Raw genomic sequence first — 14,804 nt, forward strand, 5'->3', positions numbered from 1 at the left:
TATAATAAATAGTAGAGAAGTTTATTTATGTATAATAGAAATGGGATCGATTTATTCGAAACTCTACCCTTCAATCCAACCTTACTCAGTGTTGATGTTGGGTTTAGATGGTGCAGGTAAAACAACTATTCTCAATAGAATCATACATGATAAAATAGATACATCAAGATTATTACCGAATGCCTTTAAATTAGTAACTCGTAAGTAGTATGTGTAAAGATAATTTTACAGCTTTTAAACAATATAGTAATACAATAGTTGAGAATAGACACTTTCTAATAAGATCAAGGTGGAGGTATTTCTACAAATTTGTAAATGATGGCATTATATTTGTAATTGATGGATGCGATAGAGAAAGATTTTCAGAGGTGCAACCGATCAACGCCAAACATGGAAAAGGAATAGCAGAAGGACAATGGCTATCTGAAAATATTGTTGTAACAAATAAATAATGATAACAATTTGAATTATCTCGCAAATAATTAATTTATTATTACTAATCAAAAAATATAAACTTTTAAAAAAAAAAAAAAACTAAACCAAAATGTTTGAACTATTATTATACTGTGATTGATTGATTGGTGGTTGTTTGTTTGATTTTTGTTTTGTTGTGTTTTTATCTAATTGTTTTTTTACCGCCAGAAGTTAAACCTTCCTCTACACCGTCGAGGAGATGGTTGAGTTTGGTCGATGCCAAATTGGTGATTTCCTTGAGTTCCATTACGTTTTGATTTTCACCCTTCTCCAAAAGACCCGAGAGCTTCTCGGTGGTTCTCTCGAGATCCGACTGTAAATACTCAAACAAATTCTTCTCGGCACCCTCTGGCAAATAGAATCCAAATACGTATGTATATTTCAAGGTTCTTCTACACTGAATCAGAGTCTCTGTCGACGACTCAATAAATTTGACATCGATCCAACGCTTATCCTTGTTGTTCTGTAGCGCAAAAATAGTATTCATTGCATCCTGTCTGAGTTTAGTTTCAAACTTTTTACTCTGTTCATGAGTATTATAACGATGGAAATAAAACAAATATCTATAAATATAATAATAATAATAACATAATGTTAGTGTTAATATTAAATCAATCAATTTGAAAAACTTAATTAACAAAATTACCTTTCAAGAGCTCTCTTTGAATCAGACTTATTACTATTATCTTCTTTCTTGAATGAATTACATGAGCTGTGACCTCTCCAATTACCCATACAAACCCAACAGAATTCATGTGTGCATTTCTTGCATGTCATGTGATTGCAACCACCGTTCTTCTCGATGGATGAGTGACACTTTGGACAGTCTTGAGTGTGAGACTGGATCCAATTGGCAGTCTCTGAATCATCTTGATTTTTCTTCTTCCACAACTTGATCTGATCGCAGTTTGCTGGTACATGTGATTCTTGATTACACTTGAAACACATTCTGAATCCACATGAACATTGTGCAACTGATTCCGCTTGACTATCACTATAATTATAATTAAAAAGTTAATATTACCTTTTCAAAAGAAAAATCTAATTATAAAAACATACGCCTTCAATGCATTACCACAATTAGCAGTTGGACACCATCTCATATTTGGATTTTTATCTACATAGGTTTGTGCCAATCTCTCTAAATATTTTGGATAGGCTTTTGGTACTACCTCTTGAATGAATCTATCTGATACAATAACTCCACACTAAAATACAATTGCGTTAATGAGTTGTTACCAACAAGTGACTGTGTTTGTTTTTAAATAATAATATTTACTTTATATCCTATACATGTAATACCCATTGATTCACCTTCTTCGTGAATTTTCATTGTTAAATAGCTCGACCAGCAATCAGTGCATGCCTAGAACAAATCAAAAAAAAAAAAAAATAGTTAATAATCTTTGATTCAAAATGATTGATTAATTAATTAACTATCATCAATAAACTTACATAATGTTTGCATGATAAATAACAAGTATTCTTCTTATCCATTGTATCACAACATACAGAGCAATCCTCTTTAGTCGATTGAAGAGCAGTGTATTCTTCTTTTTCTGGAACACCTGCTAATCTTTTTACTTTATCTGGATTCTCATAATATTGTTCTAACAATTTGTTACCATTCCATCTAAAATATAAATATAAAGAATAATAATAATAATAATAATGTTAACACTTTGTTATTTGATTATGTTTGTTAAAAAACAAAAAAACACAACTACTTACTGATATTTCAATAACATAAGAGTTGCAGCACATGGAGAAGTCTCTGTTACCGATTCAATTCGCTGAATCTCAACGAGTGCATTGGCAATGATTTCCGATGCCTGTACGACAGTGTTGGAGGTGGTCATTGCTTCGATGACGGGCTCGTCGAATTGGTAGTCGTCGACGTCCTGGTAGTACTCGTCGTCCGAGTCGACATACTCATTGGAGTCTCTCATCGAGGTTCTGATCTTCTTGGTGGGTGTCGCCGAGTTTTGTCTCGAGAGATTCGACGAGCTCGTCACATAGTTATTGGTGGGCAGTGTTGTTGGTGTATTGGAACGACCCAGTGGTGTGGTGTCTGGTACTGCACCGGAATTCGACAAGCTATAGATAAATTCAATGGCTCTCTCCAGTGATGCGCATTGTGTCTGTTCCACCGCCAATCTCGATACCTCTGGATCGAATCCCATATCAATCAACTGAGCAAGATATTCATCTACTTTACCACTCATTTTCCTTTCTTTATCAAAAAAAAAAAAAAACCTATAAAACTAACTAACTAAATAACTATTAAAATATCTATATCTATAACCTTAAATCTAAAAATAAAAAAAAAGTAATTAATTATCTAACTAACAATACATAAAATATAAAACAATTGATAAAATAAAATAAAAAAAAAAGACAATAAATAAAATTAACTAAATTAGATGAAAAAAAAAAAAGTACTTTCATCCTAGGCATTGACAATGAGGGGTGTGAAAAGTGCTTCAAAACAAAAAAAAGGAAACAATCAAAAATTATTGAGAAAATTTTTAAAAGAAATCTAGTTGTGTGTGTTGTTTGTTTTTTTTATTTGTTTTTTTTAATTTTGATATTGAAATGATTTATTCTCTTGAAAAACAGAAAAAAATTTAACAAATTACTTTTACTTTGGTGTTTTACCTAAAAAGAAAGATGCAGCAAGTTTGTTTGGATGATAGAATGCAACTACACTGCTGATCAGGCTGATGGTATGTGAAAACAATTCCCAGAACTTGATAGGTTCAATGTTGATATGGACATAGGTTATTTCCAGTTGTGTAGATACACGTGGTCCAATCGGTGACGATGTCGACGATGATAGAGATTGATTACGACGATGTCCAAGTCCTGTCTTGGGTGATAACATATATTGTTGTTGCTGTTGTTGCTGTTGTTGTTGCTGCAGTGAAGGTAACAAATCGAGATTACCACTTTGTGTACGTTGGTGTAATGGTGATTGTAATCCACTGGGTGTTGTAGTTGTAGTTGTTTGTCCATGTAATAAAGGTGAAGATGGTTTGTTTACATTTCCACTACTATTACTACCACCTCCTGATGTTATTGTTGGTGTTTGTAATTGATCTAAATTAGTTATTGTCGTTGTTGTTAAGGTTGCTTGTTGTTTCTTTGTATTCTCATTGTTCTTAACTGTAAAGGTTACACCATTTGGTAGGTATTTCTGATCGATAAAGTAAACTAGCATGCCAAACAGTGGGAATGTCTTTAGTAGATGTAAAAGCAGTGAGAACAACGCCATTACAACAGTCAGACTAGATTTGAACGTAGCGAAAAAGAAATAGTAGACTGCAGTCGTTGGGAACAAGAAGAAGATCAACGTAAACAACAATGTACCTAGCAACAGTTGATATTGATCGAAATCACAACTATCCGTTCTCTTTCTAAGTGGATTATATTTTACACCTATACAGCAACAGCAACAACAACAACAACATAACATTAGTATTAACAAACTATTATGTATTTATAATGTTAACAAAGTAATGTTAATGATCATTTACCTCTAAATAGATTCCATAGAGATTTCAAAAGCATCAGTTGTAAGAGATAGAATCTTGCAGAGACACTGTAGAATACCGAGATATGTAGAGTGAATATAGAGAATAGATCGATGATGATACTGATCAACACTGACACACCAAATACACCACTCATACAAACAATCTTTAAGAGTATAACACCATGTGGTGCAATAGTTGTAGTAATCACTATATTATTACGATTTAAATTAATAATAAGATCCTAATATAATAATGTTTGTTATAATAATAATAAATAGTTATAACTTACAATTCCATTTATCAATATAATAAAGAATCAATCTTCCAAAGAATTTATCGAGATTTTCGTTCAATTTGAAGCCAGCAGGCCATCCCATCAGCCACAAAATAAGATTCTTTAGGAAATCGTTTGTCAGCTTATAGTTAAAGTTTGCAACAGCTGATAGGACATGCGGTGCCAAGAAATTAAGTAATAAACCTGCTAGTATTCCCAATACAATATCATCTATCAATAACCAAAACCTATTCTTATATCTAATATAAGATAAATATATTTAGTTAGTTACTATATTTTTTAAAAAATATTTAAAAGTGTTAACACACTTATATTTACATACTCTATTAATAAAGCACGATCTTGATTATTATTTAACCAATATTTCTTCTCTTCTACATGATGATGTTGATTGATGAGTAGTTTAATCTCATCGATTCTACTATCCAGTGTACTACCAAGTGTTGTTAGATCCTTTAACTTCTTATTCTTTAAGAATGGTGCATCCATATTCAATACACTTAATAATATCTTTTCAAACAATCTTAATATTATTATTAATAGATATAGAGGTGCACAAATAACTCTTTTTGATTTCTCTTTTATACTATTATTATTATTATTATTATTATTATCTTTATCTTGTTTTATATTACTACTATTATTATTATTATTATTGCTATTATCATCTATATTATTATTATTATTATTATTATTATCTATACTACTATCATTATCTTTACTACTACTATTATTATCATTTGATTGTTTAAGAGAATTCTTTCTTTTTCTCAATGTAATGAATGAATTTGAAAAGAGAGATCTCGAATTTGGTTTACTGTCTATCGATAGTAATGATGGTAATGGATTCCTATTGTTGTTTGTAGATCTATAATACTTTTCAATTGTCTCATTCAATATTGTCTTTATATCATTCGAACAGTTAATCTTTGATATTATCAATAGTTACATTATTAATTAGTTAGTGAATATGTTTGTCAATACTATATATATATATATATATATATATATATGTTAATTACATACTTGTTTAAAAGTAGATTCTAAATCAGATGTATTTGGTTTAAGTTTGGTGCTAGTTGTACTCGTTGAAGATAGAGATGATGGTGACGATGTTGAACTGTTGGTTGTTGTTGGTGTCGATGTTGCAACTGGTGAGAATACAGAGTTACTCGTTGTCTTTGATGATGTTGATGTACTATGTTTATTGATTGTATTGCTATTGCTATCACCTGCAATAGTAGGTACTAATGAAATAGGTGTAGATGTATAGTAATAAGGCGATGTGTCATCGTAGAGTACAATCTGTGACGATGTTTGAAACTTGTATTCATTGCAATAGATCTTCTTCAAACAAGGATGTCCAGAGCCAACCGATCTCTCCATCGATATCCAAAAGTCGACATCATGTAGATTGTTTGGTCCACCACCAAGACTACTACTGCTATTGCTATCGGTTGTTGTTGTTGTTGTCGTTGTCGTTGAGGTTGTTGTCAAACTGTTATTACACCATTCACCTAACACTCTAGGTTGTCCAACAGGACACGATGCCATTCTCTTATCATTGTTTAACTCTTTCAATATTATCTCTAAATCTTGTAACTAGATAGAATTCGAATTGAATAAATATAGATAATCTCTAAAGCAATATGTAGTAGATAAAAGAGATAACTTACCGATATATCGGATATGATATCGATGACGCATGCAACGAAACTTCTAGTATTCCAACCAATCAAATAACCAGATTTCTTGTCATTACATCTTATTGGCCAAAATATCTTACTATATGGTTTTTGTGTTGTTATAATATATTTTTGAAGATTCATCTCTAATGAACATCCATAAAAAAATAGATAATCAAAGTTGCTTGCGAATGAATCACTTTAAAAAATGAATTCAAATAAAAATAAAAAAAAAAGTTTTAAATTTTTTTAGGCAATAGCTTGAGAGCTCTTAAAAAAAAATAGATAAAGTTGTCAAATGCATCTTTAAAGTATAAATAAAATTATTTTATTTAATTAACTTGAAATATTCAACACTTGGCATCACTAAATCAGATTTTTTAATTGTCTTCAAACTTTTTCAAAGATACAAAAGCTTCTAGACAAACAAATCGAGGAAAAACATAGTTTATATCAAATACAACTATCAGCAATGCTCTTCAAACGTAAATTATTCTCAGTATCACGGCACCAGCCATTGATCTTACAATTCGATTTGGAAAATAAAAGAATAACCGAGCTACCGTTTTAAACTTTACCAGAAGCAGCATATCATGACAAAAATGTAAATTTCTACATTAAAAATGAAAGCAAAAACCAATTAGCTAAATTCAATGTTGAAACCAAACAACAAATCAATCTCATTGATATGCATTACAACACAGAAGAATTTAGTAATTTGTTGTACCATCGAGTATCTCCGACATCAAGTTTTATCTATTATTTTGAAAATAAAGTGGGTAATTTTCGATATTCTATAGAATCAAATAAATGGGAACCAACCTTTGAAGATGATAAAAATCAACCTTAAACTTTCTATTTTTATTATTCTTAAATTATTAAAATACATTATTATTATTATTTTTTGGATTTGTTCAATAAGAACCATGATACAATAAGATTAGAATACCATTCATAATCGATTTGAGATTCATTGGCTCTCTTGATACCCTCTGCAATGACGTCGTCAGGTATAATACCTTTTCTAAGATTCAATACCTCTTTAATTAATTCCGGTGTATACTCAGGATGACCCTGGAATGTAAGGAAATTCGAATTGATCATTCCCTGATTTGCACAAATCTCATTGCCACCATAGCAAATGAGATCCTTTGGTTTCTGAGTGACCATCTCTTTGTTCATACACATGATATCTACAACCAACTCTGTCTCCTTTGCACCTGGTAGCAATCCATATCCTGTCAATATAGTCGGATTGATGAGATAATCTCTATCGGAGACTTGCCAACCTTTAGGATTACCTGAAACAGTTCCACCCAAAGCACTTGCAATCATCTAATAATAACAATAACAACAATATTGTTAATATATTTAAATATATTAAGATACTAACTATGAATGAATATTTATATATTTACTTGATGACCAAAACAAACACCAACAGTTTTTATATTGTTGGTATCTAACATTCTAACATAGTCTTTTAGAGCGTTTGTCCATTCAACGTTATCATTGACAGAGTGTCTACTTCCTGATATAATGAATCCATTATATTTATTTGTGACAACATCATCCCACTTTGGAAACTTTGAGTCAGTGACTTCGTATACTGACAAATCAACTGTTGCCAACTTGTTCTTTTTTAATAAATTTGTAAATTGAACATCGATATCTCCGAATTTACTTTGTAATTCCGGTACAAATTTATCACACTTTAATAATGCAATTGATAATCTTTTCATTTTTCTATTAAAATATTCTTATAAATTATTATTATTATTAATGATATTAAAAAAACTTATTAGTTTTGATTGCTTTGCAAGCAATGACCCATTAATAATAATAAAAAATTCTAAATTAAATTAAAAAAAAATATTTGTTTTACCACACCAAATGTAAATTAAAATTCAAATAAAAATTTAGATATTTTTTTTTGAAGTTCATGTTCAATATTTAAATATTGTTGTTGTGTTTTTATACAAGAAATATGATCATATTAGTTTTTATTATTTGAATGTTACTTCTAATTGATCGTTATCATTTAGATATTCAATATCTGTATCATTTTGTATTGAAATGTCTGGTAGCAATACTATTGATTGTATAGACGATTCGAATAGTTCGAGTGGTAATTCACTTGATTTACCGAATCTATCTTGAATGGTCATCAATAGATGCAGATATGAAAGGTTATATAGCTTGATGTATCTAAATAGTTGATCACCTTTCTCTCTAATCTTTATACGCATTCCGTTCGATCTAATTGTATCTTGAATCTTGATTGTCACTCCTGTGGAGTTGCTCTCGTCGCCGCTACGCTTCACCACTTGAAGTTTGCGTTGCTGTTCACTGTTTCTCGGCGAACCATATATATTATTGACGTGCGAGTTCAGTTCATTCTGAAAGTCGTGCTTCGATACAACGAACGATGTCTCGTGTATCAACGACACCTGAACATGACCCTGTAGATAATCGATGATCTCTTCGTTGGCGTCGTCTGCAACCTGTAGCGGTGTTCGCTTCTCGCCGTCCAGAGAATCCAGGAGTGCACCGTTCTTCAGGAAGAACTCTACCATTTCAAGATCGCCAAGCTGCACCGCGACATGCAGTGGTGTCGACTGAGGATAGACTGACATCGGTCGATTCACGTCGGCGCCACACAACACCAGCTTCCTGGCAATCTCAAAATAACCAAACGACAACGCTTCGTGAATCGGAAGATTACCAAAGTTGTCGACGGCATCTGCGTCGGCACCCGCTTCCAACAACAACTGAGCAGCCTTCAAATTACCCAGTGCACATGCAACAAACAATGCTGTCTGACCTTTTGCATTCTTTGACTCTAAAACATCGCTAATAATTTTACTGTTCTCCTTTATAAATTGTAACATGGTTGAGAGTAGCAGCAGTTTAGATGGGTTGGCAGCACAGTGGATGAGTGCAGTCTCACCGGCTTGCATGTCGTCCAAACTATTGTCATCGCATATCGCCAAATTGAATGAACTATCTTTAACCAACAACTTTAGCAGCCGTTTGAATGCAATTGCCAGTGGAATGTTCAGTTGGTTGTTACGCGTCAGACGCGCCAGTTGCTCGTCGGTCGAAGGAAATCGGTAGATAAACTCTGACAGTGCAGTACGTCCACTGATAATATCGATAGCATTTGCATTGACACCCTTTGACAGCAGCAGCTGAACCAACGATATATACTCAATGTCTCTATGAAGGAACGATTCGAAATCTACGCTGTCAGCAAGTCGCTCTCTTATTTCGCCGAGTTGATTGGCGAGCACCTCGATATTGGACAGCGTGTAGAACAAGCAGGTCGGACCGTTCTTTACGAGACCACGTGTTTTACCGCCTAGTTTCTGAATGATCGATTGCTTTCTTTCGTCGGATCGCTTCTGCTCGTAGCCAGTCAGCGGCAACAACGACTTTAGCTGCAACGACATCAAATCGACATCCAATACACGTTCATGCGGCAGTCTACAATCGGCACCAAACTCTAGCAACTTCTCCACCAATCGAAAACAAGCAGTCTTACAAGCCAAATGTATAGGTTGATAGTTCATCTTATTCTTTAAATTTACATCTGCACCTCTATCATATAAATATTCAACTATCTCCAATTGATTCATTTCTTTTTCTTCATTATTATTATTATTATTGTTGTTGTTGTTGTTGTTATTGTTATTATTTGATGTTTGTTGTTGTTGTTGTTGTTGTTGTAATTGTTCAACAACATTTGTATTGTTTAACTCTGCTATTGAATGTGAACAAGCATAGTGAAGTGCAGAGTTACCATTCAGATCTAGTTTATCAACATCGAAATCATTGAAATCTCTAGAGATCTCCAATATAAGTTTAACAAAGGTTGACCAACGTTTTTGTGCACCTAAATGCAAGATGGTGAGACCATAGTGATCTTCGGTTGCAAACAACAATGAATGGTCGTCTTGTAACAACTTTATAGATTTCGATTCATCTCCATTATTAATATAACTAAATATACTATATTCTAATGAAACCACTTCCTCTGCATTCATTACTAATTATTAATAACAATCTTTATATAAATATAAATTAAATTCAATTAAAATATTTTCAGATTTCTTTTTTTTTTTTTTTTTTAAAAAACGAACTATTGAACATCACATATTGAATTTCTCAAAAAATCTTTCAAATAAATTAAAAAAAAAAAAAACAAAATAATCCTATTTATAAACTCTAATAATTTTAAATTATAGTATCTATTTCTATTAAACAATCAAGATTTGAAATTTTATTATTTTATTTTTTTAATTTTTAAAAGAAATTTTATAGATTGTTTATGACGATTAAAAAAAACGACAAATGACAGCATGATTTGATTTGAATCTCTTAATTTAGAAAAGTCATTTAAATAATACCAACATATGACACCGCATTTTGTCATATGATGGATCAACTTTAACTCGTGTGTGGTTACAAATCAACCTGGTAAAAACATCAAAAAAAAACAAAAAAATTAGATTAAAAAATTAATATTGTGTTGTCTGTTCAATTACATTAAACTTGTAGTGAATATAAATTAAAGCTTTTTTGTTTTTAAAAATGTAAATAATTAATATAAATCTTAATTTATAATATAATAATAAACAACAATTAAATTAATTAAATTTAAATTAATTTTCAAAAATGTTTAAATTAATACAAAAGACTACAACAACATCTAATAATCAAATTAGAAATAGAATAATAAACACAACAACATTATTAAACAATAGTAATAATATTAATAATGCTATAATATCAAAGAGAAACTATCTTCATATTGGAAAGTTAGAACAAAGAGGTGTTAAGCCAAAAGTTGTTATTCTTGGTTGTGGATGGTCATCTTATGCTTTTTTAAAGAAATGTAATAAATAATGATACTGAATTACTGAAAAACAATCATAGCTATCAGGTGTATTAATAAATTTCTTTTTTTCTTTTTCTTTTTTTTCTAATATAGTAAATGGTGATAATTTTGATATCACATTGGTAAGTCCAAGAAATCACTTTTTATTTACACCATTGTTGGCTAGTACATCAGTGGGAACATTAGAATTTAGATCGGTCGCACAACCCGTTAGAAATGCTAAAGACGACTTCAACTACCTACAGGCAGAGTGTACAAAGATCAATCACGAAGAAAAGTCAATCGAATGTCTCTCTACACTTCATCACCAAACACCATTCAAAATCGACTATGATTACCTCATCATCGGTGTCGGTGCTAGAAATAACACATTCAACATTCCGGGTGTAGAGAAAAACTCTTTTTTCCTAAAGGAATTACATCAAGTATGTTGGAAAATATCATAAGCAAAACAAAATCAAACAATATTAATAATTGTTACCAATATATTTACTATTAGGCAAGATCAATTAGACAAAGAATTATATATTGTTTTGAAATGGCATCGCTACCAGATGTTACACCGGCAGAGAGAAGAAAGTTGTTGAGTTTTGTTGTTTGTGGAGGTGGTCCAACTGGTGTTGAGTTTTGCGGAGAGTTGAATGACTTGGTGAGTGAAGACATCTCTAGATGGTTCCCTAATGTACCGATGAACGAAGTGAAGATTACACTGTTGGAAGCATCAAAGTCGATACTGAGTGCATTCGACCAGAATCTGGTGAAGAAAGCACTGGAGAATTTCAAGGCATCGGGTGTGGATGTTCGTACAAACTCACCGGTGAAAGAGGTACACGAGGAGAAGGTGATTCTCTCCGATGGCACTGAGATTCCATATGGTATGCTTGTCTGGTCAACCGGTGTCGCACCACAAAAGTTTATCAACTCACTGCCCTTCCCAAAGGACAAACAAGGTCGTCTACAAGTCGATCAATATCTCTGTCTCGCTGGTCAAAAGAATATATTTGCATTCGGTGACTGTTCCAATGTCAATGAAACCAACTTGCCGGCAACCGCTCAGGTTGCACAACAACAAGGTATCTACCTGGCAGAGCAATTCAACAATTCGATCAAAGAGTTGGAGTCCAAACCATTTGTATACCATTACTTTGGTATTCTTGCATACATTGGACGTAAATCATCACTGTTCCAAACGAATGCTGTTCAGGCAAGTGGTCTCTGGGCGTGGATAGCATGGAGATCGGCTTATCTCACCAGATTAGGTTCACTAAGAAGTAAATTCCAAGTTCCATTCGACTGGCTAAGAACTCTTGTTTTTGGAAGAGATATAACTAATTTCTAAGGTTTTAATATGGAATTAAATAAAAAACAACTCTATATGTAAATTAACATTCAAAGTTTATTATGAATCTATTAAAAACATTAATAGCCAATTGGTTTAAGAGAATCTTTAACAATCTTTTTGTCGATATTATTTTACACACTAAATAAATAATCTCAAAAAAAAAAATAGTCTACTCATTCCTCGAAATATCTGTATGCACAATATGTTATATTAATTTTTATTATTAAATAGGTTAACAAGAATCTCCAAAGATTAATAAAGTAATGACAAATATGAATAAAAAAGTATGAAATATTTAGATCTATGTACTGATTATACAGTTATTAATTTTTGATGGAAATGTTGCTCAATAAAAATTTCACCCTGGTAACATATTTTTACAAAACTCTCAAGAATAATATTTGATAGTGTTGAATAAATGTTTGATTATTGTTTAACAATTGGATTATTAACTTTAGTTATTTGAAATCGCGTCAATAAACTGTTTGAATTGTGATGGTTGAATTCTTAATAATTATTGAAGTGTGAGTTGATTTGATTATTATAATTCTAAAATGTTAATTTTAGTACAATTCTCTTGCTTTTTGAAGCAGTTGTCTTCTCGACATTTGTTCACCATTTGGAAGTGTAATCGTTTGTTTGTTGTTCAGCAAAGTTAGTCCAATCGATTTGTAAACCATACTTCGTCTATGACCTTTTCTTAGTGATTCCAATAATAGTTGTTGTTTTGTCATTCGAACACCATTATGGAGTGTTATTGTTTCATACCGAGATAGTGTATTTGCAAGGTTACAAAATAAATAGTAATTGCTTGGATCACCTTCTATAGATTTCAAGTATAATTGTTGTTTTGTCATTGATTGTCCATTATTAAGAATGATAGATTCACCTCTTGAAAGTATAATTAAAAGTTTATCATACGAATCAAAATTGGTTGGATCACATTCTATTGCTTTCAAGTATAATTGTTGTGCAGTCATTGATTGTCCATTATTAAGTGTGATTGATTCACCATTTGAAAGTGTATTTGCAAGGTTATAATATGACCGATAATATGTTGGTTCATATTCTACTGATTTCAAGTATAATTGTTGTGCAGTCATTGATTGTCCATTATTAAGTGTGATTGATTCACCTCTTGAAAGTTTCGTTGCAAGGTTATAATATAAATATGAATTGGTTGGATCACATTCTATTGATTTCAAGAATAGTTGTTGTTTCGTCATTGTTGTTCCATCATTAAGTGTTATCGATTCACCTCTTGAAAGTGTAATTGCAAGGCTATGATATGGATTGAAATATGTTGGATCACATTCTATTGATTTCAAGTATAATTGTTGTTTTGTCATTGATTGTCCGTTATTAAGTGTGATTGATTCACCTCTTGAAAGTGTCGTTGCAAGGTTATGATAAGAACTGTGACTGGTTGGATCATACTCTATTGACTTCAAGTATAATTGTTGTTTTGTCATTGATTGTCCATTATTAAGTGTGATTGGTTCACCATTTGAAAGTGTATTTGCAAGGTTATAATATGACCGATAATATGTTGGTTCATATTCTATTGATTTCAAGTATAATTGTTGTGCAGTCATTGATTGTCCATTATTAAGTGTGATTGATGATCGATTTTCGGCTTTAAGTATTAATGCCAACTGGTAATATGAATTGGAATATGTTGGATCATACTCTATTGATTTCAAGTATAATTGTTGTGCAGTCATTGATTGTCCATTATTAAGTGTGATTGATTCACCTCTTGAAAGTGTATTTGCAAGGCTGTAGTATGACAGATAATATGTTGGTTCATATTCTATTGATTTCAAGAATAGTTGTTGTGCAGTTATTGATTGTCCATTATTAAGTGTGATTGATTCACCTCTTGAAAGTGTATTTGCAAGGTTATGATAAGAACTGTGACTGGTTGGATCATACTCTATTGATTTCAAGTATAATTGTTGTTTTGTCATTGATTGTCCGTTATTAAGTGTGATTGATTCACCTCTTGAAAGTGTCGTTGCAAGGTTATAATATGGATTGGAATTGGTTGGATCAGATTCTATTGACTTCAAGTATAATTGTTGTTTTGTCATTGATTGTCCGTTATTAAGTTTGATTGATTCACCATTTGAAAGTGTATTTGCAAGGTTATAATAAGAACTGTGACTGGTTGGATCATACTCTATTGATTTCAAGTATAATTGTTCTGTAGTCATTGATTGTCCATTATTAAGTGTGATTGATGATCGATTTTCGGATTCAAGTATTAATGCCAACTGGTAATAAGTATTAGCATAGCTTGGATAAAGATCGATTACTTTTAATAAAAGTTGTTCTTTCGTTGTTGATTCACCTGATGGTAGCACAATTGTTTGTTGATCCCTATTAACATGATCAAATGCCATTACAGGTTGGAGAAGCGCATCATTATCAACATTTGAACTGATATTATTCTGATCATGTTTTCTTTTCATTGTTTTTTAATATATGAATAATCTTTTGATATCAATTATCTAAATATCATATGAAAAATATTTAAAGTGTGGTAATTGATAAAAACAGTTTCTTTTTG

General features: G+C 31.5%; 6 protein-coding genes across 6 annotated transcripts; 2 read left to right on the top strand and 4 right to left on the bottom strand.

Moving 5' to 3' along the window:
* Positions 1–40: 40 nt before the first annotated feature.
* Positions 41–452, top strand: PPL_08171 (uncharacterized protein; the record flags this gene model as incomplete). Its single annotated transcript, XM_020578995.1, has 2 exons — positions 41–207; positions 248–452. The coding sequence occupies 2 exons, from the start codon at positions 41–43 to the stop codon at positions 450–452; spliced, it is 372 nt and encodes a 123-aa protein (XP_020430834.1).
* Positions 453–616: 164 nt separating this feature from the next.
* On the bottom strand, positions 617–7,732 carry PPL_08172 (ubiquitin-protein ligase; the record flags this gene model as incomplete). The annotated part of the gene is made up of 15 exons (XM_020578996.1): positions 617–1,037; positions 1,121–1,468; positions 1,534–1,682; positions 1,930–2,107; positions 2,206–2,707; positions 3,114–3,132; positions 3,278–3,912; positions 4,011–4,251; positions 4,624–5,232; positions 5,332–5,907; positions 5,982–6,189; positions 6,332–6,356; positions 6,452–6,512; positions 6,924–7,325; positions 7,409–7,732. The coding sequence occupies 15 exons, from the start codon at positions 7,730–7,732 to the stop codon at positions 617–619; spliced, it is 4,698 nt and encodes a 1,565-aa protein (XP_020430835.1).
* A 264-nt stretch (positions 7,733–7,996) lies between these two features.
* On the bottom strand, positions 7,997–8,239 carry PPL_08173 (uncharacterized protein; the record flags this gene model as incomplete). Its single annotated transcript, XM_020578997.1, has 1 exon — positions 7,997–8,239. One exon carries the CDS (start codon positions 8,237–8,239, stop codon positions 7,997–7,999), a length of 243 nt encoding a protein of 80 aa, XP_020430836.1.
* Positions 8,240–8,567: 328 nt separating this feature from the next.
* PPL_08174 (uncharacterized protein) lies at positions 8,568–10,036 on the bottom strand (the record flags this gene model as incomplete). Its single annotated transcript, XM_020578998.1, has 3 exons — positions 8,568–8,671; positions 8,782–8,997; positions 9,535–10,036. The coding sequence occupies 3 exons, from the start codon at positions 10,034–10,036 to the stop codon at positions 8,568–8,570; spliced, it is 822 nt and encodes a 273-aa protein (XP_020430837.1).
* Positions 10,037–10,667: 631 nt separating this feature from the next.
* PPL_08175 (putative NADH dehydrogenase) lies at positions 10,668–12,488 on the top strand (the record flags this gene model as incomplete). Its single annotated transcript, XM_020578999.1, has 5 exons — positions 10,668–10,887; positions 10,984–11,315; positions 11,390–12,161; positions 12,231–12,267; positions 12,464–12,488. The coding sequence occupies 5 exons, from the start codon at positions 10,668–10,670 to the stop codon at positions 12,486–12,488; spliced, it is 1,386 nt and encodes a 461-aa protein (XP_020430838.1).
* A 307-nt stretch (positions 12,489–12,795) lies between these two features.
* Positions 12,796–14,706, bottom strand: PPL_08176 (tetratricopeptide repeat protein; the record flags this gene model as incomplete). Its single annotated transcript, XM_020579000.1, has 1 exon — positions 12,796–14,706. The coding sequence occupies one exon, from the start codon at positions 14,704–14,706 to the stop codon at positions 12,796–12,798; it is 1,911 nt and encodes a 636-aa protein (XP_020430839.1).
* Positions 14,707–14,804: the final 98 nt, after the last annotated feature.

This window comes from Heterostelium album (genome assembly GCF_000004825.1).
Source record: "Heterostelium album PN500 unplaced genomic scaffold PPL_scaffold8, whole genome shotgun sequence".
Lineage (NCBI taxonomy): Eukaryota > Evosea > Eumycetozoa > Acytosteliales > Acytosteliaceae > Heterostelium > Heterostelium album.